This window comes from Ochotona princeps, chromosome 14 (genome assembly GCF_030435755.1).
Source record: "Ochotona princeps isolate mOchPri1 chromosome 14, mOchPri1.hap1, whole genome shotgun sequence".
Classification (NCBI taxonomy): Eukaryota; Metazoa; Chordata; class Mammalia; order Lagomorpha; family Ochotonidae; genus Ochotona; species Ochotona princeps.
This window is the reverse complement of record NC_080845.1, coordinates 41,727,983-41,754,765: the sequence shown is the minus strand read 5'-3', so window position 1 is coordinate 41,754,765 and position 26,783 is coordinate 41,727,983. Positions and strand designations below refer to the sequence as shown.

The window sequence follows — 26,783 nt, the reverse complement described above, 5'->3', positions numbered from 1 at the left end:
GGAATATACAAGACAAAAGAGTTCCAAACAAAAGCATTGATGGTTTTGTTGATGAGCTCAATACTTCCTCCCTTATCCTGTATGGCCCTCAGTGTATAAAGTTTGATGCCACTAATAAACTACGGCTTTGACCATCAGTCAGGGTCCACGTGTGTTATTATCCGCTCCGTGCACCAAGTCCATTGCTGCAGGACAGCGTCAACTTGGGGAGTGAGCCAGTGGATGAAAGATCTTTCTGTCTCCTTCTCTCCATAAATCTGATCTGCCTTTCCAACAATAAATAAATACATCTTAAAAAAAAAAGAAAAAGCATAGAGAGGGCAAGGAGTATGTTTAATTTGGGGACTGGCACATATTTTGGAATTCTAAAACAGGAAGCTCTTACATTTGCCCATACTATGTGAAACAAGGTTCCGCACTGATTCTTGATTATGGAAGCAACTCTGTGTGATCCCAGAAAGCTCATGTATGTTCTTGAGCCTCAGCAGCCCCAACTGAGAAATGGGGTACAAAACAGGTTAAACATTATCAGTCTAACTTTAAACTTTTAGTTGAGAGGAAACTTACAAAAGTTTCAAAAAGTATTTCTTATAGTCAGGCCTCAAAACATGGCAGTTCTTGTCTTACACTGACCTACAGAAATCCATCCTAAGGGTGGATGTAAGTGCCTGCACAAATGCAAGTCTGAAAGTCGGAGGTGAAGAACTGACATGTCCTGGACAAGATCGGGGATCACTCCCAGCTTGAGGGAGCCAGGTTTCATGTGTGTGTGAACTGAAGGAAGCACATTCTGTAGTCACTGGCTGATTCTAACTCCTAGCACATGCCTCCTTTCCTTTCCTGAACCACAGTTTTCATTCTCATTGCACACAAGATAGTATCTTTTCCCGGGCGGAAATTCCTAAGGTGTGCTCCGCAGTTGCACTTCGTTCACTTTTACTGCATGGTTAGTCATGCAGCTGCTTTCATTTTCTTGTTTTCTCTTCCCCTTTCTTTCCCCTTAAGAGTAAAAAGCCAGCAGTTCAAAATGTAGGTTCTATTAGAAACGTCTATGAAAGGAATTATACTGATGATTAAATGAGGGAATGCCCCTGTCACCATGATGTAACTGTAACAAAAAGAAAGCAATGTTTTCTGGGGACTACTGAAAGATTTTCACAGCAAGGCTGCCACCTACAGGTCTAGATGGAAAAGGACAAGGTCAAGTCTGTAGATAAGATCACTTTTTGCTGATGCAGAGGGTACCTAAAGGTCAGAGCGCTTCCACAGAAATGTACTAATATCAGTGTCACCAGCCAGGGGCACATGCAAACCACAGCAGCCTGAAGAGGAGAGGAAGGAAGGTACTCCAGTACCAGCCCCAAATTTGTTTTCTCCCTAGTACTCAACAAGAAATCACAACACAAGAAAAATTATTCATGGGGACAATAAAACCCAAGGGATTTCTTCAACTCTGGATACAATATAGTTTCATTTAAAAACAAACAGCATGAAAGCAGTACTTGAACAGAATGGACAAAGTGTGTATTTGAGTCTATGTATCAAGAAGTAGCACAAATTCTTCCAAGCAAGAGAGATAAGAGTATTATTATTACATGGCAGGTGCTAACGGCAGCAATGGCCTTTGTTGGAAATCATTCACTTAACATTGACTTCATTAAAAACATTGTTGGATCAATCTTTTCTCTTTTTCTTCTGGTTGTTGCATTCTGCACTGAATATGCCAAACCTTTCCTGAGGATTACACTCCCAAAACAGAAAATATAAACTAATATAAAAAGCGAATGAGAACCATTAGTCATTGATGTGTGTCTATTAAGCAGTTACACAGCTTTCATGACAGTTAATCGTGAAGCTAGTTGGAATCCTTACAAAAAATCAAAGAGACTTGCATATAAGAACCCGATTTTTATAAATGGAGATTCCAGTTAAGTCTGCTGCAATGGTTATCCCTGGCTCCCCCTGCAATGATTTAGGCTGAGGTAGAGAGCATGCTTCAAGCAAGGCCCAGGGTACCAACTTGGTTCCTCTGCCAGCCAGCCCCCTGGAAAGCAAGGTACAAACCTGAGCTCATGAAGTTCCAAGAGTCTGATATTAAGAGATTGGTAGACTTGCTTTCAAATGCTTTTGATGAAATTCTCATTAATTTCTAGGCACTATTTAATTGGCAGCAAATCTTTTCTTTGGAACTATTGAAAAACATTTTGTCTATCTTTTTTCTTTTAGGCAACTGAGTGTTTAAACCACAAGCCCGTTTCTCTGTAAAGTAGCAAATAGCCAACCTGCGGCATCCAAAGTGGAACTTGGAAGCTCTGCTGCATCATCCCTCATGCTCTATGAATTCCATGCCCGGGTCTCTTCTTGGTTCATAAAGCCAGTGTCCATACCTATCAGTTTTCACCCCTTCCAGACAACTCATTATCTTATCTCTCCCTATGCATCAGAATGGTTCAGAATGGTTTATCCCTCTAGAAATATATTATTTTTCAATGACTATAACCCAGATATGGTTATTAATAGGACTGAGTTAACGTTGCTAAAGGAGCTTCATAAAGCAATGTTCCAGAGTTAGTAGACAATACATTTCTGACATCATGGTTATAATACCAGCATTATATATCACTACCAATATGCATATTGAGGGCAGAATTTGCAAGGACCATTTAGTTTCCTCTATTTGAGCATATTTCTCAAAACAGTCTTTTGGTCTGAGGGAGGATTAGTAACCAGGAAAAGTGCTCAGACAGGGCTAATATCCACTGATAGGCTACAGAGAACTAGCACCATCTTGACTGGGACTGGTTTTCAGTCTTTTGTGAGTTCATCGGCATGATCGCATTATTCTCTTGTCAGAACTAACTTCAGGTGGATTGAATGGAAAGAGAGTTAGGTTACAGGTCACACACAACTCAGAGCTGTCCAGGGACACAATAAGGTGTCATGGTGGAGCTGCCTGCAGAAGTTTCCACTTCCTGGTTGTGCCCTTCAACAATGACTTCCATTCTTCCCATCAGTCTCATTGCTGGTCCCCAAACTTTACTAAGTTATACTTTGTGATTTGTCAGAAAACAGTTAATTCCTTTCTTTCACTTTTATGCTGTTAAGATTACATTTATTTTCTTTTTGTCCATCTTTATTGGAAATGAGAAATAAAGAAAATCCCATGTCTTTGAAAACTTCGGGAAAAATGGAGCAGTTCCTTTGTTCCTCTCTTCCTTCAGTTCGTGTTATCCCCAATATAGAAAATAATGCAGGAACTGCAAGATACTTCCTGGAAAATAACTACTATGTAAGGAAGGTGTTATGAAATTGTTATTGTTTAATTACTAAATAAAAAACAAGTAAAAGAAGGCCACTAGTTTCTACAATGCAAACTTCTAATGAGAGACAGTGTCATCTGTGAATATCCTGTACCCAGCTAGAAATTACTGGGCTATGACGTATTCAAAAATTCAAGTTAATAGAAGGGAGTTTTACAAAATGTGGTTATCAAAATAATAGCTATTTGATCTTTGAAGGAGAAAATAATTACATTAGCATTGTTCCTTCATCTACTTTAGCTTTATACTTTTGCTAAAAGTTTTTTTTTTTAATTACAAAGTCAGATATACTGAGAGGAGGAGAGATAGAGAGGAAGTACAGCTGCCGGGATTAGAACCAGCAGCCATATGGGATCAAGGCGAGGACCTTAGCCACTAGGCCACGCTGCCAAGCCCGTGCTAAAAGTTTTGTGTTTGACAATTATCAATAATTTTTGATAACTAGGGAAAATGCATCAGGTAGGGAGGTCACACCCCTGAAAGCCCCCATGTGTCTTACACACAGGCCCAGGGGTTTGCAAGATTTCAAGAATTTGTGGTTTTATGCTTTTTTTTTTTTTTTTTTTTTTTTTTTTTTTGCAGCAAAGAAAGAAATTTCCCTTCAGTAGAAGAGTTCAAACGTCACTAGGTTATGACAAATGTCTATTCCAGGGAAAGGTTATCAGTTTATGGGGATCTCATCCTCTGAAAAGGAACCTTGGAACTGTTTGGGCTGAAGATTATCACTCTGGAAGAGAGGGGGGTGTGGCTAGATAAGTAGCATCTTGGAATTAGAATCTCCATACCCCTAAACACATGAGAAGACCCGGGTTTTTTTTCTGGGAGGATTGCTAAACCTGAGAAACATTGTAGATCCACAATAAGATGGTGGAAAGAAGGGATGATATCTAAATCCATCCTGGCCCTGGTGAAGCATAACTACTTAGACCTTTGTGAATGTCCTTCACCAACAAATGTCACCCACTACTGTGGCAAAAACATCTAGTTAAGACGAGAATCTTCATCGTAAAGAGCTGTTTTCCCAGATGAACTAAGAAATCAGCAACAAAATGTAGAATTGTCTAGGGTCAAAGAAGCCTGAGTTCTATGTAACGTAGGGAGGACAGTAACATGGACTCTACAGTAGGGCTAAAAATTAGTTTAAGAGCAAGTGAAAAGTGTTTTTATATGTGAAAATGTATGTGTATATGATTATTTAAGTATATACATAGATTTTTGATTTTATAGAAAAGATGTTTTTCATTTGATTGATAGGCATATATTTATGTATGTATATCTGCATGTTACTAAGAAAGCTGATCTTCTATTTCAAAAATTAGTGAAATATTTAGTGTGATTTAGTGTGATGTCTTCTTAGGCCATAAAAATTACACAAATGAAAAACAAAAACTGAAAGTGAAACTACAGAGAATGTTCTGAAAATGGAAACTATCTTTTAAAAAAATACATGTATATAAAGCCATGAATAGACAGAATGTTTTCAGAGACACCAGGTTCCAAGACTTACCCAGATCCCAGTTCAGCCAGGCCAGCACCATCCTCATCACCCCATGGCCCACCTGCTCCCTCTGCTGACAGCCCTGCTGCTGTGCAGCTATGGCCCTGTTGGATCTCTGGGCTGTGAGCTGCCTGAGAACTCTGTCCAGCTCAGCAGGATGACCTTGGGGCTGCTGGTCCAGATGAGGACAATCTCACCTGGTCTGTGTCTGAGGGACAGAAGAGACTTCCGATTCCCCCGGGACGTGCTGAATGCAAGCCACTTCCACAAGACCCAGGACATGTCTGTCCCCCACGAGATGCTGCAGCAGATCTACAACCTCTTCCACACCCAGCAGGCCTCTGCTGCCTGGAACAAGACTCTCCTGGCAGAACTGCACACCGCACTTCAGCAGCAGCTGCAAGACCTGAACGCCTGCCTGGTGCAGGGGAGGGCACAGCAAGACTCTGTGCTGACGACTGAGAGCCCAACACTGGCCCTCAGGAGGTACTTCCAGGGAATCCATGTCTACCTGAAAGAGAAGAGACACAGTGACTGTGCCTGGGAGATTGTCAGAATGGAACTCCTGAGAGCCTTGGCTTCAACAATCAAATTACAAGAAAGCCTAAGAAGCAAGGATGGAGACTCAAGGACATCTTGAGTTGATTTTCATCAATCAATCTGCCACATTACATTTACATAAGTGTCTTTGATAATTTCAAGAGGCTTTTTGCTGATTTCAGTAGAATTTATTCAATCAAACATTATCAATGTTAATGTATGTGTATGTGAAGAATATTTGCTTCTATGGACATGTATATTTTAGAGAATGCTGCTGGTCCAGATGAGCAGATGATATTTATATATTTATTTATCTAATATTTATGTATTTATTTATCTATTTATTTTCATTTTTGGATGTACACTATTTATAATAATTATTTTATGTGTAATAACATGTCCATCTTTACACTGTATTATAAGTTAAAAAAGAGTCACTATTCTACATTAACTGTTTATTCTATTTTTATTAAATTCTCAACAAAATTTTTCAGGCTCATTTATTCTAAAAATAGAATAAACATTCTGTATTGTATTGATTAAATTTTTTAAAACTACAGTAAAATATCCTGAAGAAACTCACTTATGAAGAGAAAATATTTATTTTGATTCATAATTTTTAAGTTCACATGATTTAACCTTCAGTGAAGAGTTTCACTATATTCCTGAAATGGCCCCAATACACTGTGACAGAGGAAAAGGGTGGGCTTGCTTCACCCTTGAAAACAGCTATGGTGGATCACGGTAGCCTATCTCAATAGCTTTCCCAAAGCCTCCCTTAGGGCAGCATAACTGGATTAAGTTTTCACCCTTGTTGTACCCTTAACATGAGACTTTGTAACATATCTTTAAGCATATAGGCTCTTCGAAAATACTTAAACTAATATGTATGAACCATTGATTGAATCAAAGCAAACAAAGGATGGTCAACTACATCAGTGGTAGTGGCAAATGATGGAATTTCTTTGCCAAATTTTTCTTTTTCTGCATCAATTGTGAGGACCCTGTGTTTTTTCTCCTTCATTTTGTTAGTATTATGTATCATACTTATCAATTTATTTTCTTTTATTAAACCATCCTTTTATTCCAAAAATAAATAACACTTTACCATGTTGTATAATCACCTCAATATACTGTTGATTTTGGTTTGTTAATATTTTTAAATAGCTATAGCTAGTTTGTTTAGCACCTCCTCTGTTCCCTCTCCTGATTCTGAATTTCTTCAATGGACCTTCACAGCAACTCTGTACGACAGACATTTGATCATTTTCCCAATGAAGAATGTGATCATCAGAGAGTAAATGTATCTGCATTCTATGTGACAGGTCAGGATTAGAATAGAGATCTTTAATCTTCAGGGTCCCACAAGATGATGGGATAGGAATGTTTTGAAATATGTGATTCTACAGCTGGAGATGAAGTCAGAAAGGAAGATGAATCACTACAAGTTCTTAATACAGGGACATCCAAAACAATCTTGACTGAGTATCTCATATTAGCCAAGATGTCTGTGGACTTCTGGCTACCCCAGAAGCAACAAAAGATGCCTGCCGTCAGCCCTGAAGGCCTGGTCAGATGAGAGCTGAAACAGCAGAAGTTATGGATGAAAAGGGGAGGTTGGTACAGAAACAAATCAGAAGAGAGTGACAGCAGGGTAGAAAGCCCATGTGGCTTCTCAGACGGGAGAAGAGAAGCCAAGCCCAGGGATTCTTGAATTTCGAACCATGGAGTTTTTGTGACACCTGCAATGATCAATAATTTCAAAGTCCTCTTGTGTTCTCACACTAAACTCCTTACTCTTCAGCTAGCCTAATTTTTTACTCCTCAGAACTTCAACCTTTTTAATTGTTTAATGATATAAATGCTTCATTGTATCATGAAAAATATTGAATAACAAAATGCATTTTGTTTGTAAAAACTCTGATTTTTATATAGGCAGCCTGATTTCATACTTGCATCATCTAAAGTTCATTGAATAATTTGAAGTGCAGGTTTCTAAGCGACAGAAAAATGATTTCATGGATTGGTATGGTGGTGCTCAGGGTTAAGCTGCTGTTTGTGACACTGAAAAGTGGAGTCCAAGTTCAAGGTCCAACTACTCTCCTTCTAATACAGCTTCCTGCTAATGTGCCTATGAAGGTCAGGGAAGATAGCCCAAACACTTGTGTCACTTCCACCCATTTAGGAGACCAGGACTAAGTACGAGGCTACTCGCCCCAGTCTGCCCCAGATCTGGCATTCGTATTTGGGACATGAGCAATGGGATCATCTTTGGCGAATTGATTTCTCAATAATTATACTTTGTTTCATTCACTTTGCTGTCTTCAGTGCTAGGCTGGGTGTAAATCACTAAAGAATTATGTACTTTTTGCATGGTTTAACAGCAGTATTTCTTTTATATATATATATATTTATTATTTTATTAATTACATTGTATTATGTGACATAGTTTCATAGGTACTGGGATTCTCCCCACCCCTCCCCAAACTCTCCCAACATGGTGGATTCTTCCACCTTGTTGCATAACCACAGTTCAAGTTCAGTTGAGATTCCCTCATTGCAAGCGTATACCAAACATAGAGTCCAGCATCTTATTGTCCAGTCAAGTTCAACGGCTTCTTAGGTAGACCCTCTCTGGTTTGATTACAGAGCCAGCAGAGTATCATCCCAATCAATTAAAAGCTCCAACATACCATCAGCAAAAATTTACATCATTATCATTTTCTTATTATTATTACCTCTCTTTCCTACCCCAAGCATTTTCTTACATTATTTGTCATGATTGACAATCAAAATAAATTTTAATGATACAGATATATAGCATATCTATTTCTATGTATACATAGGTATTTTTACGTAGAAAATATGACACTAGCTCTTTTTTATTAATTGCAGACTTAATAAGATATTAAACTTAAATTTAAAACCTATTGATACTGAACTTCCTACTAAATTTGTGCAGCAACTTTCATTTCGTACTATTTACTGTAATGCATCAATATAAATTACATATTAACATTTCTAAATGTATAATGGTAAATTATAATAATAGTAATGTAATGGATATACTTCAAAATCATTCTGAACATTTTTGAAAAGATAAAATATTAAATTATGTTCTAATTGACTTTTGGTGCACTGTGCTCTCAATTTTTCCTCAAATGAGAAAATCTTTTAACTGTACTAACCAGTAAATGTTTAACCATGTATTAGCAATATTTTCGTCTATAGTTGACCTAATTTTCAATGTGTAAGAATACTTCGCAGAGCATTGTATTAAAGTCACAAACATGGCCCATCTTTAGCATAGCAGAAAATAACTAGCGGGTGTCAAATACAGAGCCATACATAGAAACACAAACTCTGAATCACACAACTCCCGTAATCAAACAATACAGAGCCTTATCCTTTTCATGGCTTAGTTTGGCATCCTCCAAGTCATAAATCCCCTACTTTTCCAGTCATTATTAAGAATGGGTCAAGTCCTCAGGATGTGTGAGACCAGTCAATAGTTGTGACATCATTTTTTGCAAGATTTTTTGTTTGAAAGTGAGTGACAGAAAAATAGGACTAGATAAAGCGCCAGAGTGAAGATTTGTGAATGCCTTCCAATAGGAAGAGAAAATCTGAGAAAAAAGCTTTAGTAAAACAAAAAATGTGATTTTCAATTATGACAAATAAATTCTAAGAAAATGCTAAGGGCAGAAGAGAGCAAGTAATAGGAAGGTTTTCATTGCACTCATCAGAGATGTCCCATCAGACACAGTACACAGCAAACAGAAGCAGCCCTGCTCACAATAAGCTGGTCAAGAACCCAGTGTCCCTGTTTAGGATCTTTCAGATTCTGATTTCACAAGAAGGAGATCAGGATTCACACTTGCTCAACAAATAATCCATAAACGTGAAGTTGATATAGGACACAGCACTGTATGAAGAACGGATATGCTTCGTTTCATGTCCTCAGGATGTGGAGCAAAACCCATGGCAAACCTTGAGTTGATTGTTCTGAGCATTCCAACTAAAGAGAAGACATGAGGATGATGAGAGATGTGAGTTCTGAAATCATTCCTAGCACTGATATATGGAGCACAGCAGCCTGATGATTTGAGAGTCTCAAGAATCATTTTAGCACCTGTTACAAGCTATATTTTCTTCTCAAAATTTAACCAATCAACCCAGTACACGCAAAATTATTCATGTGGTCAGTGCAAGACAGGTAATGTTTTCAGCCATGTTACAGCCTCCTTTAAACATAAAGCAAAATCAAGGAATGCTTAAATTGAAAGGACATAAACAGGTATATAAATTCACCCAGTAATAAGCTGGACAGAGCTTTACCTGCAGGACAGACAGCTGTGCTGAGTGTCATGAAAATCACACTTGCTAATGGCAGCAAAAACTTGAGAAACCTCATGTATCTAGTTCAGTTAAAAAGAGGACAATAGTGGACCAATCCCATTTACTTTTTGGTGAGTGCCTTCTGTTCTGATGTATACCACATTTAAACTGATATTTAGAACCTATTCCTGAGGGTTAGAGTACAAAAAGTAAGTAAGCAATATATTTATGATTAAAATAATCATACCTTTATCATTTTCAAATTAACTCTGACTTTATTGGGGTATTTATTTCAACTCTGTTATTTTAGTATATTGAATGTATAATAAGATGAACTCAGAAATATAAGACAGACATGCTAAGCACTGTAACTAAGTTTGCAGTCAAAATCCTGATGGACAACTGAGGGCTGCCCACTGAGCTGGGAGGGCCTAGTTTCCTGCCCTTGTGCTCATCTTCAGTAGCCTCAATTTTTTCCCTCTGCCATAGCCCTTTGTTCCAAGAGCGACAACTCTGAATTTCACTAAATTACGCTTTGCTCTTGTGTCATTATAGATAACTTCCCTTATTTCGTTTTTTTGACTCTCAGAGTTTAGTTCTTTTTTTTTTTTTTTTTTTTTTTTGTTCTTTTCGTTTACAAACCACAGTTGACTTTTGCTTTCGAGGAAAGTTGTCATGAGAAACAAAGATCTGAAGTACTGAAAATAGTAAGCAAAATGGGGAGGCCCCTTGGTCTTGCTTTTACTACCCTTGCCTGCATTAACCTCAAGGTGAAGTAGAAGGTGCAAACAAGAGTAGTAAGACCAACACTTCCCAGTAAACCACTATGTGAAAAAGAAGTCATCAAAAAATTAAAGTGAAAGTCATGAACAATTGATTGCATCATCCTGTCTCGCTGCCTTGCCTGAAACAGACACAGGAGAACAAAGGAGCCCAAGTAGACTGACACTGCTTGGTGAAATGCCTGAAGGGCTCTGAGATATGGAGTTCTTATGAGAGGCAGTATCATCACTGGCACCCCTGTGTCTGGCTCAGGAACTTTGATGCCAAGAAGTGTTGTTCAATGGTTTAAGGAAAAGCACTGGGCAACACCATGTTTAAGACAATAAAAATTATTTGAATACTGAAAGTAAAATTTGGCAAGGTCCTCCAACTATATAGACAGAGAAAACATTAGCTATTAGAATCTGAAGACTGTTAATACCTATGGATGTGGAGTGAAGAAAGTAGGAGGTCACTACTGAGTACCAGTCTTTCATACAAATCTCTGGAGGAAAGAACAAGTCTTAGATGATTCATTATTTTTTCAACAAAGAAAAAAAAATGCCTATTGGTGGAAGAGTTCTAAAGTCATAAAAAGGTGGTGAACCTCTTACCAGGGAAAGCATCTATAAGCTTACCCTTCACAGCCTTTCCTGTTACCTGATGTCGTAACTGCCTTTTGAGTGGGGTAAATCTTGGGAAATGACAATATGTTGGGTTGACAATAACTACATCCAATCCCTCTACATAACCAGGATTCCTCCTGGGATATTGTCACAATCTTAGGGACTTTGCCAAACATCAGTATGAAAGCAGTGTAAAGAAGGAAGGTCTATACTATTCCTGAACTTGACACTCTAGTGAAGCATAACTGCATGGACCTGCCCAGGTGTGTTCTGGAAGGAAAAGAAACAGCGGAGAATCTCATTCACTAACGCTCATCAGATTCTGCTGTGGTGAAACATCCAACAGAATCCTGTTCTTAGGACTAAAATGTTATTTGCTGTAGATGACCTGGTAAATCACTAACTAAATGCAGAAACCCGTAGGATCAATGCAGAACTTCCCATATACAGTAGGAAGGGAAAAATGGAGACTATTATCAGTACTGAGGTTGTGCAATGGCTCGGCTGACTAATCCTCCACCTCTAAGCATGGGGCATCCCATATCGGTACCATTCATGTTCTGGATGTTCCACTTCCCATCCAGCTCCCTGTGTGTGCCTGGGAAAACACTGAAGGGTGATCTAAGTCCTTGGAACCATGAACATGTGTGGCAAACCTGGAGGAGGCTCCTGGCTTCTGGCTTTGGATTGACTTGGTTCTGACTGCTATGGCTACTGCCATTTATGGAGTGAACCAGTGGATGAAATATCTTTCTCTGTGTCTCTGCTTCTCTCTGTAAACTTGCTTCCCTAAAGAAAATAAATAAATAAATTTTCTAAAATACCAGAACTAAAAATGGTTCCTGTAACAGAAGAGTGCATTTTTTAAAAGATTTATCTTTTATGCCAAGTCATATATACAGAGAAGAGGAGAAACAGAGAAGATCTTCCGTCTGATGATTCACTCCCCAAAGTGACCACAATGGCCGGATCTGAGCCGATATGAAGCTAGGAGTTAGGAACTTCTTCTGTGTCGCCCATATGGGTGCAGGGTCCCAAGGCTTTGGGCTGTACTTGACTGCTTTCCCAGGCCACAAGCAGGGCGCTAGATGGGAAGTGGGGAAGCTGGGATTAGAACCTGCACCAATATGGGATCCTGGCGCATTAAAGGAGAGAATTTTAACTGATAGACTACTCCAGGCCCAAGAGTAATTTTTAAATAAGGTAAAGACCTTTGAGTATCTGTGGGGGAATGGTTATTTAGAGACAAACATACATCTGACTGCTGTTTCTCATTTGCATGTATCACTTTGAATTGGCACATCTGAAATTTATTAGGATTAAACTTTCATCTCAAATATAAATGACATCATGTTAGATGTCATTTTGTTAGGCATATGCAAAATCAACAAATGAAAACAAAAAAGGAAGTAAAACTGCAGACTGAGAAATGTTCTGAAAATGAAAATCTCTCCTTCCCTATATAAAAGCCATACATAGTTTGAAGGTCTTCAGAGGACCAAGGTTCCTAGGCTCAGCCAGACTCCAGCTCACCCAGGCCAGCATCATCCTCATCACCCCATGGCCCACCTGCTCCCTCTGCTGACAGCCCTGCTGCTGTGCAGCTATGGCCCTGTTGGGTCTCTGGGCTGTGAGCTGCCTGAGAACTCTGTCCAGCTCAGCAGGATGACCTTGGGGCTGCTGGTCCAGATGAGGACAATCTCACCTGGTCTGTGTCTGAGGCATAGAAGAGACTTCCGATTCCCCCGGGACGTGCTGAATGCAAGCCACTTCCACAAGACCCAGGACATGTCTGTCCCCCACGAGATGCTGCAGCAGATCTACAACCTCTTCCACACCCAGCAGGCCTCTGCTGCCTGGAACAAGACTCTCCTGGCAGAACTGCACACCGCACTTCAGCAGCAGCTGCAAGACCTGAACGCCTGCCTGGTGCAGGGGAGGGCACAGCAAGACTCTGTGCTGACGACTGAGAGCCCAACACTGGCCCTCAGGAGGTACTTCCAGGGAATTCATGTCTACCTGAAAGAGAAGAGACACAGTGACTGTGCCTGGGAGATTGTCAGAATGGAACTCCTGAGAGCCTTGGCTTCAGCAGCAGACTTGCAAGAAAGGCTAAGAAGCAAGGATGGAGGTCCAAGGATATCTTAAGTTGATTCTCATTGACTAATTTCCAATATCACACTAGTACATGCTGCTTGGATTATTTCTAAAGGCTCTTGTTTATGCTTTAGTCATGGAACAAATGCTTTGTCAGTATATTAAGGAAGTATTTTGTTAAGAACATTCAGCTCTAAGGGTATTTAAGCAGTGACAATCTTAACATTATTTATTGAATCTAAATATTTATATAGTGTCCTGTAATATTTATACTTTTGTATAACAGATTTTTTTACATTGTATTGAAATTAGAGAACATGTTCACCTTTTCATTTTGTTATATACTATATTTTGCTATTTATTAAATTTTTCCTTTTTTATTAAAAGTTATTAATACAGAAGAAACAGAAGGCAACTACATTTTCCTCATTCCTCATCCCCAAATTTCCCTTCCTCCTTTTTCTTCTTTACTTTTTACAAAGGCACAATTTTACTCAATCTATGACCACAGACTTAATTTGTCACTGATCATAATATTCAACAAATGAAAGCTAGGAAGACCACAATTCCATAGTTTTATATACAAGGGCTAGAAATGTGTATATAGGGCTAGAAATGAGAATAACATCCCAAGATGCCCATTTCATTACCATAAATTCTTTTAACCTATATTAACTGCCACGTGTCAGAAATAAGATATGGTATTTGTCTTTTTCAGACTGGCTTATTCACTAACCAGTCATATTGAAATTGTTGCAAAAGGCAGGATTGCATTTGTGTGTGTGTGTGTGTGTGTGTGTGTGTGTGTGTGTGAGGCTGAGTGATTTCCTATAGTGTGTATACACCACATTTCATTTGTCCAGTCATGAGCTGATGTACCTGTGGGCTGATTCCATTTCTTAGGTATTGTGGACTGAACTGCTATAAACATAGGGAGAGTATACATATAATTCTTTCATGTGCTGATTTCATATCATTTCAATAAATTCCCAGACTTGTTAAATTCTTAAAAGTAAATTCTTGAACTTCCAAACTCCAATCTAAATGCTAATTTTCAAAGCCAAACTGCATAATTAATAAGATCCATATTATTTGTGATATTTATATTTGATTCATCTTTCCATTCAAATCACATATATATAATGTAAGACAAAAATGGTGGCAGATTTTGGAATTGCTGCTAAGAAATACAAACTCAGATTCTGCTGTTTTAGTACTTTTAATGCTGTTTAACACTGTTTAATACTGTAATAGCATTATTAGATTTAAGGCAAAAGAAGCACCATGGGCCAATTCCCCTTGTTTGAGTCAGTGTAAAGTGAAGTCAAGCACAATAGTACAACTGATGCTGGGAAGGAAAACAAACAGTACTGGATCTCTTCCCTAAGCTGCCTCAGAAAATGAAGTGCAGAAGTCTTATTGATCATTGGATACTTGGTTCTAGAATGAACCTCAAATGTCATGGATGAAGGTAGTAACCTGAGATTCTTCATTACATGCTGGTGCTTAGGACGTGGGCATGGATGTGGTCACTTGCGAATGGAGGGTAGAGTGAGAGAAGGACCTAAGTGTCATGCTGCAGACTCTCAATATTTCGAGGCAGGCCTGGGAAGGAGTGTGTGCAGAGGGCACTGAGGAGTGGCCAGCGAAGGGATAAGCAGTGTTCCAAAGACGGTTGCTGCGTTTAGGGAATTCAGATTGAATTGTCTCAGGAACCTGAAATTATCAGTCACTGGTGGCTTTAGAAGAATCTGGTTTTAGAGGAATTAATGGTACAGAAAACAGATGAGGACAAATTGGAGAGGAAGCACAGGAAGAGGAACAAGTAGTAATGTGCACATTAAATGATTTGGGGAAACTTGTTTGGTCACTAGAAGGATTAAATGCAAGATTTCAAGGAGGCTATAGGGTTAAGTCTGGTCATACTTTTTTCTGTTTTCATCATACATCTGTCCATGGATTATTTTCAAAGAAGTGGTGGTTTGGCTCAGAATATATAAGTGGCTTAAATATTTAATTCAGTAATTCCTTATTGATTTGGATAAAATACTTACTTTCAATGTGAAGATTTGGTCATGAATTTCAATTCATTTTTCAGTTAAATTTCAAAATAAAATTGTATCCTTTCTGTTACTAAGTTTTCCCTGATATATGTTGATAATTTATATTATTTATGATTTTACATATTTAACTTTGAGTATAAACATTTTCTGGAAACTGTAGCTGTATTCTCTATATTCCACTTGTTTATATCCTAATCTGTCTACAAAGAGTTGCACAGTTCACTTCTCATTAAAATATCTTTGACAGAGAGCCATACATCTCTCTAACCATATTCATTTTTTAATTTAATGTCTTCAACTCTCTCTTATAAATCTGTTTTTACATTAAATTTGTATCTCATCAGAATAATGAAGTCTATGATAATCTAAATTGTTTCCTACTAGAGTGTCAAATCTTTTGTTAATCCTTTATTTGATTGATGTCTATTATGTCTTTTTGATAGATCTAATCACTGTTTGTCTTCTTATTATGAGAGTAGTATTTCTTTATTAGTACATTTTCGTTATTGTTCATATTGTAATTCTTCAAGCTAGCTAAGTCCAGGAATTACCTTTGTAATTTTTAAGTATGACTGTTTACATTGTTTCATCATTAATTTCCAAAGTGGAAATTACTATAGAGGAGAGCTTTCATTTAATTAAATTCATAAACATTTTTATGTCTCAAAATGGCTAATTATAATGTATATCAAAGAATGAAATACCTATTTGAAATGAGTGGCAGAAGCTGGACCAAAGTGAATTTCTACTGCAGCTGGACAAAGAGAAAGTTATTAAATACAAAGTAATAATAATAGTAATAACAAAGTTATGTCATATAAAAACGCAACATTAGCCACCAAAGTACAAAAGAGGAAAGAGAGATTAATGACCCCATAAATTTAAGTTTTGCAAGTGTGTAGTCTATTGGTTAGGATCATATTTGGTAGTACTTGGGTTCGGTGTTAGGAACAGACTTGAGCACTTTAATTCAGCATCCTACTAAAGAAGATTTTGGGAGGCATCAGTCAAGGGTCAAGATTTCAGGTTATTGCCATTCCCACGGGACACCTACATTGAATTCTTAGTTACTGTCTTCTGCCTTGTTCCATCCCCAACCATATGGAAACTGGGGAGTGGATCAAGCTGTGGGAGAAACATCTTTCCTGGCCCTCAAACAAATAAGCAATGAAAAAAAAAAGTCTATTTACTTGATGCTCATGTGCTGTATTAGACTTGAACAAATAAACAAGGATGAGATTGAATCAGTAATAATCTCCCCTCCCCATTCAAAAAAATTCTTGGATGAATGGCTTCACTGATGTATCATGTACATTTTAAAAAAAAATGTTTACTTATTTTTAATGGAAAGGCAGATTTACATAGAGAAGGAGAGGCAGAGAAAAAGATATTCCATCAGCTGTACTCCCCAAATGGCTGCAATGGCCAGAGCTGAGTCCATCTGAAGCCAGGAGCTTCTTCCAGGTCTCCCACAGAGGTGCAAGGCCCCAAGGCTTTGGGCCATTCTTGACTGCTTTCCCAGGCCACAGCAGGGAGCTGGATGAGAAGTGGAGCAGCCAGAACATGAACTCATGCCCATATGGGATGTCAGCACATGCAAAGTGAGTATTTGGTCACTGAACCACTACACCAGGCATATTCTGTCACATTTTAAAGGAAGAACTAGTATCAATTCTTCTCAAAGTATTTCACACAAACAAAAGACAGGGAGTCCTTCATAACTCACTTTATGAAGGCAGCGTTCTGCAAAATACTTTTAAAAGAACTTGAAGTAAATTTAAGCAAAGATGTGAAAAGTGTCTATAATAAAAATTGTAAAACATGAAAGAAAGAAATATAATATACAAAGAATAAAACTTTTCCACGCTCATGGACTATCATAAAATGCCGGTACTACAAAAGTAATTTATAGATTCAGCGCAAAATTTCCATCAGAATTCCAATGACATTCTTTCAGAACTAGGAGAAGAAAACTTAAAATCATATGGAAACACAAGAAACCCTGGATAGCCAAAACAAACCTAAACAATAAAAACAAAGCCAGAGGAATCACAATGCCAGATATCAAAACATACTACATAGCTCCTGGAACCCAGCAGATGGTACTGGCAAAATGCAGACATACAGAGCAATAGAACACAACAGAAACTTCAGAAATAAATCTGTGTGTCTTACACCAATTAATCTGATAAACAGGCTAAGGACATTCTCTACAGAAAGAATTGTGTCTTCAACCAATGGTGTTGAGAAAATTGGATTTTCACATGAAGTCTGAATCAAGACTCCTGGCTTACACTCAACACAAAAATCAACTAGAAGTAGATAGAAGATATAAGCATACTCTCCAAAACTATCACTGAAAGGCTGGTCTGGGCAAAGACTGTGAAGTTCCCAAAAGCACAGGGATTAAGAGCATCAAGACAAGAAGCTTCTGACAGCCAAAGAAATGGTTAACGAAGTGAATGACAGAATGGGAAAAGATATTTGCAGCAATATATCCAATAAATAGTTAAGATCCACCACATTAAGGAGCTCAAGAAACTAAATAACAGTAATACAAATAGTACAGTTGAGAAATAGTAGAGGATACCAACAATCATTTTTCGAAGGAAGAAGTACATCGGGCTAACAGGCACATGACGAAAATGCTGGGGATTTGGGTCAGTGTTGTGGGGTAGCTGGTAAAGCCGTCGCCTGTAACATCAATACCATATAACTATGCCAGTTCATGTCCAGGTTGCTCCACTTCCAAGCCAAATCCCTGCAAATGACTTGGGAAAAGCAGTGCATGGCTGCTTCTACCCACCTGGAGCCCCCGGAGAAGGTCCTGGCCCAGTCCTGGCTGCTGTAGTCATTTGGGGAGTGAATCAGTGGATGAAAGTAGTGTGTGTGTGTGATTTTGTAAACTTGGCTTTCAAATTAAACAAATCTTTTTTAAAAATTGCTCATGATTACTAGCCATCATAGAAATGAGATTATTGCAAATAGACTATTTTCCAAAACAAAACAAAACAAAACAAAAAAAATCAAGGGCCCTGCGCCGTGGCCTAGTGGCTGGAGTCCTTGCCTAGAATGCACCAGGATCCCATATGGGCACGAGTTCTAGTCCTGGCAGCTCCACTTCCCAACCAGCTCCCTGCTTGTGGCTTGGAAAAGCAGTCAAGGATGGCCCAAAGCCTTGGAACTCTGGACCCACGTGGGAGACCCGGAGGAAAGTTCCTGGCTCCTGGCTTCGGATCGGCGCAGCACCAGCTGTTGCACTCACTTGGCGAGTGAATCATCGGAAGGAAGATCTTCTCTGTCTCTCCTCTCTGTATATCTGACTTTGTAATAAAAATAAATAAATCTTAAAAAAAAATCAAATGTTAACAGACTTGTGGTGAAAAGGATACAATGATACATCATGATACTAGCAATATAGAGATTCAAATTAGGACAATCATTATGGAAAACAGTTTGTAGATTCCCTAAAACACCAAGAAGTGATCTCTTGTTTAATTCAGTCTAGCTCGTCCCTGATGACTAGATAAAAAATGTGTTATACATATGCAATTGTATATTACTCTGTCATGAAAAAGAGTGAAATCTTAATATAAATATTTGAAAAAAAAAAGTAGATATGGCTTGGGATCATTACACTGTGTGAAATAAGCCAGACTCAGAAAGACTAATATCCCATTCTTTTGCCTGGTGTGAAATTAACGTATTATAGAAGAAAAAACCCTATCTTTTTAAAAATGCCTGAAAACTTGAAGGAGTGTTCATAGGATTGAATTTCAGACTGACATGCTTAGAGCATACGTGGTTCATAAACAGTGTTCAATTAAACCTTCAATTTTAATATTGCTTGTAATTGTTTATCTGTATTGAATATGAGTGACACAATTCGGGATTATTCAAGTGTCTGTATTGCTTCAATAACCACGGAAAAGGTACAGAAAATATAATTATTTAATTTTATTAAATTGTTTTATTGATTCCCTATCTCATTTAAAGTCAGTCTTGGGAGTTGTTTGAAATTATTCCCTCTCCTGATTATTTCTGGAGAGAATGGGAGGGATAGCTGCAAAGCAGGTTTCACAAAGCTGGAAGCCACCCATTCACAAGAACTGCTTTGTGAACTCCTGTCCGAGCAGCCAGCTCACTACTGTTTGTTTTCTTCAAGTTTGCCCTTCATTCTCTACCCTTGCTTCCCTTGATTTGTTGTAGCGAGTATAGTTAATTATGTTTTGCACTTATTCACTGAGAGATTACATGCTTTCTATGAATTTTAACATGTTTCCTGTTTCCCCCTGCATCCTGGTGCAGTGATGAACAAAGTTTACTTACTTATTATATTAAATTGAGAAAGAAAATGAATATCTGATAATACAACAAATGTAAGAATTACGGGAACATTCATTTTTGGTTTTGTGCTCATCCATATTGTGTATATTAGCACATGATTTGCTGTTTCTTTTAAAAATATATTTATTTATTTATTTATTTTTATTGGAATGGCAGATCAGATTTATATAGAGGAAGAGAGACAGAGAAAAGATCTTCTACCTGCTAGTTCACTTCCCAAATGGCCACAATACCCAGAGCTGAGCCCATCTGAAGCCAGGAGTCGGGAGTTTTTTCCAGGTCTCCCACATGAGTGCCTGGTCCCAAAGGCTTTGGGCCATCCTCTGATGATTTCCCAGGCTACAAGCAGGGATCTGAATGGGAAGTGGAGTGGCCAGGACATGAAACAGCACCCACATGGTATCCTGGCACTTGCAAGGTGACAGTTCAGCCATTGAGCCATCATGCCTCCAAATCAATCAACCAGGAGACATTTATCTACATGCTGTGGTTGGTTAGCTCTTGAATTATTTGCATATTTTTGGCTTTTATGGATGAGGCAGTCACATCTTTGGGTTGCTTATATTCTAAAAATTATTTCTTGCTGTATTGATTGGTTAATTTGATAAACAAGAAGAGACATAGGTTTCCATCTGCTGTTTCACACCACAGATAACTGCAACAGCTTCAGTTGACCTTCTACAGGTGCTTTTTTTAATCTGCATACATTAAGGTTCACTCTTTATGCTGTAAAAAATTATGACTTTAGAAAGTGCATAACATCATATATACAAGTGATTGAACATTGACAAAAAGAATGATGGAAAAGGGAGATGCAATACCTCTAGGAAATTCATTCAAAGAAAACTTCATATCAAAGAAGACTTTCAGGGGATAAAAAAGGTAATTACAAAATAGTAAGGATCAATTATTCCAGAATAAGTAATAATATTATTGTGGGAGTAAGGGCAAGTTGTCTGAACAAGGAAAAGATGTGCTATTTTTTGGCTAAGGGAAAATAACAGAACAAAAGGAAAGGAAATGTGTTTCTAGGGAAGAGTTGGATGAGTTGCAATGGAAACTCCACAGAAGGAAGAGTGATGCTGTGGAGTAGCATGAACAGTGCAAGTATTATAGTGAGCAGTACCAATAACTTTATGGCTGAATTATAGCCAATAATTCCAATTCCTGTTAAAGTGTTTGAAATTCGGAAATGGAGAGAATCCTTTCAAATTCCCTCTATGAGGCCAGTATGACCTTAAATTCAAAATAAGGAAAAGATATACAAAGAAAGAGAACTACAGATTAATATTCTTCGTGAACATAATGAAAAAACTTTGCAGCAAAACACTAGGTAATTGACTCCAACAACACATCAGAAAAATCATTCACCAGGACCATGTAGGAATCATTTCTGGTACACCGGGATGAATCGACAGATGCATATCAATAAATGTAATGCATCACATTAGCAAATTAAAGAATAAAAACCATATTATATCATTACAATAAATGAAGGGAAATCATTTGCTAAAATACAGCATCCTTTCATTGTAAAGTCTTAGGCAAACTGAGTATAGAAGGATCATTTCTCAATGCAATCAAGGCAATATATGACAAACCTAGTATCAATGTCAATTTTCCTAGGTGGGAAAAATCTGGAAAAGTTTCCATTGAGTTCTGTAATCAAACAAGGATGCCCACTTATGCCATTGTTAATATAGTTCCAAAAGTTTTACTTAGATCCATTGGGCAAGAAAAATAAATTGAAAGGGATTAATTTTGGGAAGGAGAAAGTTAAATCATCACTGTTTACAGAAGACATGATTCTCCATATAGGGAAAATAAAAGATTCCACAAAGAGATGATTGGAACTCAGCACAGTTTGGTAACATTGTAGGATACCAATCAACACATAAAAATCAATAATCTTTGTATATATAAATAATACCATGGTTCAGAAAGAACTTAGAGGATCAGTTCCATTCACAAAAGACACAAAATTGAAATATCTTGTAACAAATTTAACCAAGTATGTGAAAGATCTATACAATGAATTCTAAAAATATTTTAAGAAGAAATGGATGAAAATAGAAAAAAGGAAACATCTTTTATGTTCATGAATTGAAAGAATAAATATATCAAAAAGTCTATAGTACCAAAAGCAATTTAGAAAGTCAATGTGATTGCAATCAAAATAACAGTGATATACTCAGATCTAGAAACAAAGTATTACAATTTATTTGCAAACGCAAGATATCCAAATAACTTGAGCAATCTTAAGCAACAGAACAAAGCCTGAGGCATCACAATATTATACTTCAAGGCATATGACACGGTCATTATAATCAAAGCAGCCAGATACCGGCACAAAATCAGACATGCAAAGAAATGAAACGGGGGAGAAACCCCACAAAGCAATCCACATATCCAGAATCAACTGATCTTTGGTGAACTAGCTAAAATCAATCCTCGGATAAATGACAGTCTCTTCACCAAATGGTTCTGGGAAGATTGGATTTACAAAAGGATAACTGTGAAACAGCAGCCCTACATTTAATGTTATACAAAATTGATATCAGATTACTAAAGGCAAACATTGAGGGAAAATGAAACTGAAGCATCGGTACAGGTAAAAAGGCTTTGGAGAAGACTCTAAGAGCACAGGAAATAAACTAAAACTAGATAAATGGGATTATATCAAGCTTAGAGGCCTTTGACCTACAAGGGACACACTCAGTTAAGGGAGGAGGTGACCAGTGGAGTGGGAGAAAATATTAGACTATTATGCAATAGATAAAAGATTAATATTCAGGATCTATAAAGAGCATGAGGCACTCAGCAGCAAAAAGCCAAACAATCCGGTTAAGCAATGAGAACTCCCAACAGGGTTGACCAAAAGCGATCTTCACCACGACACATTATAATCAAGCTCTCTTCAATCAAACATAAGATCCTTGAATGTGCACGTGAAAAAAATCAACTGACATATAAAGGAATGCTAAGCAAACTCACAGAAGATATAGGGAAACTCAGTGAGTGGGAAGGGAATTGGGGAGAATATAAGGGAAATCCCAGGGCTTATGGAACTGTATCATAAAATGATAATAATAAAAATAAGTAAATAAATAAATGATCAAAGGACACGAAGAAGCATTTTTCAAAGATCAAATTCTGCTGACCAACAGAAACATGAAAAAATGCTCAGGATTACTAGTCATCACAGAAATGCAAACAAACGCCACAATACAGTTTCGCCTCACCCCAATTAAAATGGGTGTCATCCACAAGCCAAATAATAATAATTTTAAAAATGCTAAAAAGATTGATAAAAATGTGGGAGTAAAGGTAGCTTAATCCTTTTCTGTTAACTAGCGAATGTTAATTAGCCATTATGGAAAATGCTATGGACATTCCTTAGAAATTTGAAAAAAGATATGCCATATACCACCTATCTGCTCCTTGAAATTAATCCAGAGGAAATGAAAACAGCCTATGAAAGAGTTATTTGTATTTCCTTATTTGCTGCAGCTCAATTCCCTCTAGCTTAAGTATGGGATCAACCCAGATGACTAGTAACTGATGACTGGGTAAAGAAAATGAAATATATACACACACTATGGAATACTACTCAGGCATAAAAAGACTGAAATTTTGACTTTTGCTGCAAAAAGGATGAAATGGAAATCATTATACTTAGTGAAGTCACCTTGAAAAAAACAAATATCATATGCTTTCTCTGATATGTGACAATCAATATAAAATGCAAAATGTATATAAAAATGAAATTGACATTTTGGTATGTGATTGTCATTTTTTAGCCCTTGCATATACTTCTATGGGAATATGGTCTTCCTACTTTCTACTTGTTGAATAGCATGATTAGTGGAAAATGAATCCTGTGAATTTGGTATGAATTAGAATTATGTCTTACAAAACTGATGAAGAGTTGAGGAGGGAGGGGGTAGGCGCAATACGGGAGTGAGAAGCTCAAGGTTATTTTGTTGAAAATGTACCTATAAAATGTATGAACTATGTTCTTTTTATATCAATTAACATTTTTAAGAATCTTGATGTGTAGGAACCAAACAGCATCTAAGTTTATAAAACAAGGGTTTACCGATCTGCAAGAAATAAACAAAGCTACCCCTGTGGTTGGAGACCCACATCTCACTTCATTAATTGATGGGTTCAACAGACAGCAAATCGGTAAGGATGCAGTTGAGACGAATAGAACCATACATTAAGTGGATTTAATTGGTATTTTTAGAATAGCGCTTGAACAACAACCTATCCAAAGATCTGAGCAACTTGAGATCCAAAGACCAAAAAGGAACAGAGCAACACACTAAATTACAATGGGCCAGTCCAGCAAAGCATAATCAAGTATTCAAATCATAGGAAGGCAAAAGACTTTATAGCATAGAATTATGGGATTTTCAATAAAGAAAGGGCTAACGAAAGCTTAAGAGGCCAATAAAAAATTGAGCAAATGGTACAAAGAAGCCATTTAGAAAAGTGAAGATAGCTCTGAGTGAAATATATACATATGTCCAATATTCAAGTTCTTTTGAATTAGTTTAGTTGAAGAATTGCAACTTACCCAATGCCATGGGATTCAACATTCAGACATTGGAATCAGCATCTTTCTCAGTGTCTGCTCCATTATTTTCAGTGATCTCTGTGATGTAGTTTTGACTTTGCTACAGTGTGACCTTCAAGTTATCAACTATTTTTCCCTTTTCACTTTCATTCAGGTAAACTCACTATCTCTGGGCTTGGGAAGTAGAGAGGGGTACTGGAAATATTATTTAGTAATTGCATAAACCTCAAAATCCAGAAACTTTGCCAGTGAAGAGCCCTTTCCACAGTGGCTGCATGTGGTTCTATAGCATCTGAAAACAGGATAATCACAACAGACTTCCAGTCACAACAGGCATCAAAGAGACACACATGTTTATGTACTACTGGACATTGTGAAGAGTATTCCTGGATTAGTTTGATCATTGGGAGAAACTCCTTTTCAGTTTTTTTTCTTTTGACACCTTTGTTTCCCCAGAAAGTTCATACATGACCTATTATAATTCTTGGCTACTCTGTACTCAGTTTTGGGGAAGAAGTTCTTTGAGGCTGAAAAAAAAAATCAAAAATTTTACCCAGAATTAAATAAAACATAACCTCACCATAATTTTCGATGAATAATTAGGAATTACAAAAAATAAATGTATTGGAACCTTGAATGAGATCATTATACTATTTTCCTAATTATGTCACTAGTCTGTATGTGATCGGCTGTTTTTTTTTTTTTTTCTGGGTTAGACAGCTCAAAATACCTGAATTTTGTATTTTTGTAGGTTGACAGTTTGTTTCCATAAATTAGAGAAGGGGAATCAATCCTCTCGAACTCAATCCGAGTTATAGGTAAAAAGGGACAAAGCAGAGTAAACAAATTATTACAAGTAATATCATCTGTCAATAGCTAGATTAACTCAATCTTGTATTATTTAAGAATAAAAATCAGAAGTTCTCCAATGTAGTGACAGTGGACATTTGAGCATTATGTTCAATCTCTTTCCCAACATCTGCTCCAATAATTCAAATTCTTTTTTGGTGGCTCCTGTGTCAGGAGCCATGTACTATAGCCACACTGAAGCCATTTTGAATATAGAACTACAGGCGAGTGGAAAACCCCCGGTTGGCTAGATGCTTGGGAAAGAGGTTATGAAACTGATCACACGCCTAGTTTCAATTATTTCTAGCAATTGTTTCAGAATGTGATTCATGCTGTACCTGCCAACATCTTGTTACTTGTTACCTACACTATTGTTGATATGGTGGTTGCTCAAGAACAATCGGTCTTGAGACCATGGCTTGCATCCCAGTTTCTCCTTCCCTCCCAGAGCCTTAGTTACTGAAGAATATAAAAATCCTCAATCGAAAATAATAAAGTGACAGCTTGATCAGACCTACTGTCTTGCTGCCCATTCTTTGTGTCTCTTGTTCCTTCGTTCTCTCCTAGGTTGGCTGCGACCCCTGTTGACTGTCCTACTGGACGGGACAGTCCTGGAAATTTCTATACCCTGGATCCAAGAATGGAAGGCAAGATTTCCTCCCTGAAGTGTCAGAAGGACTTTTCTGAAGAGGACTACTTGGTTTTATGTTAGCTGTTAGAATATTAGTGTATATCTATGTTTTGGATATATTGATAACAAAATTTAAAGTCCTTCATATCCCTTGAAAGCTATTTTTGAACTATTTGCGCTCTATGTGATCTGAAGAATAAAGAAGTTCCTGACTGGCCCATGAATAAGGAAAGGACATAAAGAATTGTTCAACCTTGCTACATTAGGTAAGGACTCTGTTGTCAGTAGGACTAACCAGACTGATGCATAGAGACAGGAGGAGTGAAATTACAGCAGCTATCCTGTGCTTCAGGAATCCCATATTTTAATGCTATTACTCTCTCAAAATTTACAGTTTCTATTCAGCCTCTGTTCTGGAAACAGTGTAATAAAAGTGTTTAAATCAGCAAAGGCTTCCATATTCAAAGTTTGCACATATAATTGGCATACTTGTGCAAAGGCAATTGATTTAAACTAAAGATACTCTTATGTTTTCTTACATTTAGGTGTTTGGAAACATTGTTCTGACTTTTAATTCTTTCTTCTAGCCAATCAGAAAGAGATTAGAGCAAGACAAGAAAACAAACATGAGTTAATAATTTTCTAATTTGACACAAACAAAATAAATTACAGTATTTATGCAGATTGGGAATATTTAGGTAAAGAAATAATTGTTCACATGCAAGAAATTACATTCCAGTATTGTATGATGTGGGAAACATTTTGGATTGCTGATTTTGCTAAACTACTTTCAATACTGAATTATCTAGCACTCAGGGTGATAGTAGCATCAAGATGTAGACAAATGCTGGGTGAAAGTGCAGCAAACACAAGGAGAAGAGTACTTGGCTTGGTGCAAGTCAGTGCATTGAAGCCTGAAAATTTGAGAATTTTATTGATAATGTGGATTTACTTTTCTCATGATGGTGTGAATATTCAATCTCTTCATAAGACTTCTTGCATGTAGAAGACCTTGGGCTGGGAACATGCCAGAGCTAACACTCTGGGTGTCTCAAGCAATCCAGGTTGGCTAGAAGAGCCTGCCTGGTTTGATGTTTGAACTATTCTTCCCATACTTGGTTACTCACCAA

General features: G+C 37.5%; 2 protein-coding genes across 2 annotated transcripts; both read left to right on the top strand.

The window, feature by feature from the left end:
- The first annotated feature begins 4,870 nt into the window (after nucleotides 1-4,870).
- Nucleotides 4,871-5,458, top strand: LOC131481971 (interferon omega-1-like). The gene has a single exon (XM_058672958.1). It carries the CDS (start codon nucleotides 4,871-4,873, stop codon nucleotides 5,456-5,458), a length of 588 nt encoding a protein of 195 aa, XP_058528941.1.
- Nucleotides 5,459-12,644: 7,186 nt separating this feature from the next.
- Nucleotides 12,645-13,232, top strand: LOC101532360 (interferon omega-1-like). Its single transcript, XM_036496570.2, has one exon. It carries the CDS (start codon nucleotides 12,645-12,647, stop codon nucleotides 13,230-13,232), a length of 588 nt encoding a protein of 195 aa, XP_036352463.2.
- The last annotated feature ends 13,551 nt before the right edge of the window (nucleotides 13,233-26,783 follow it).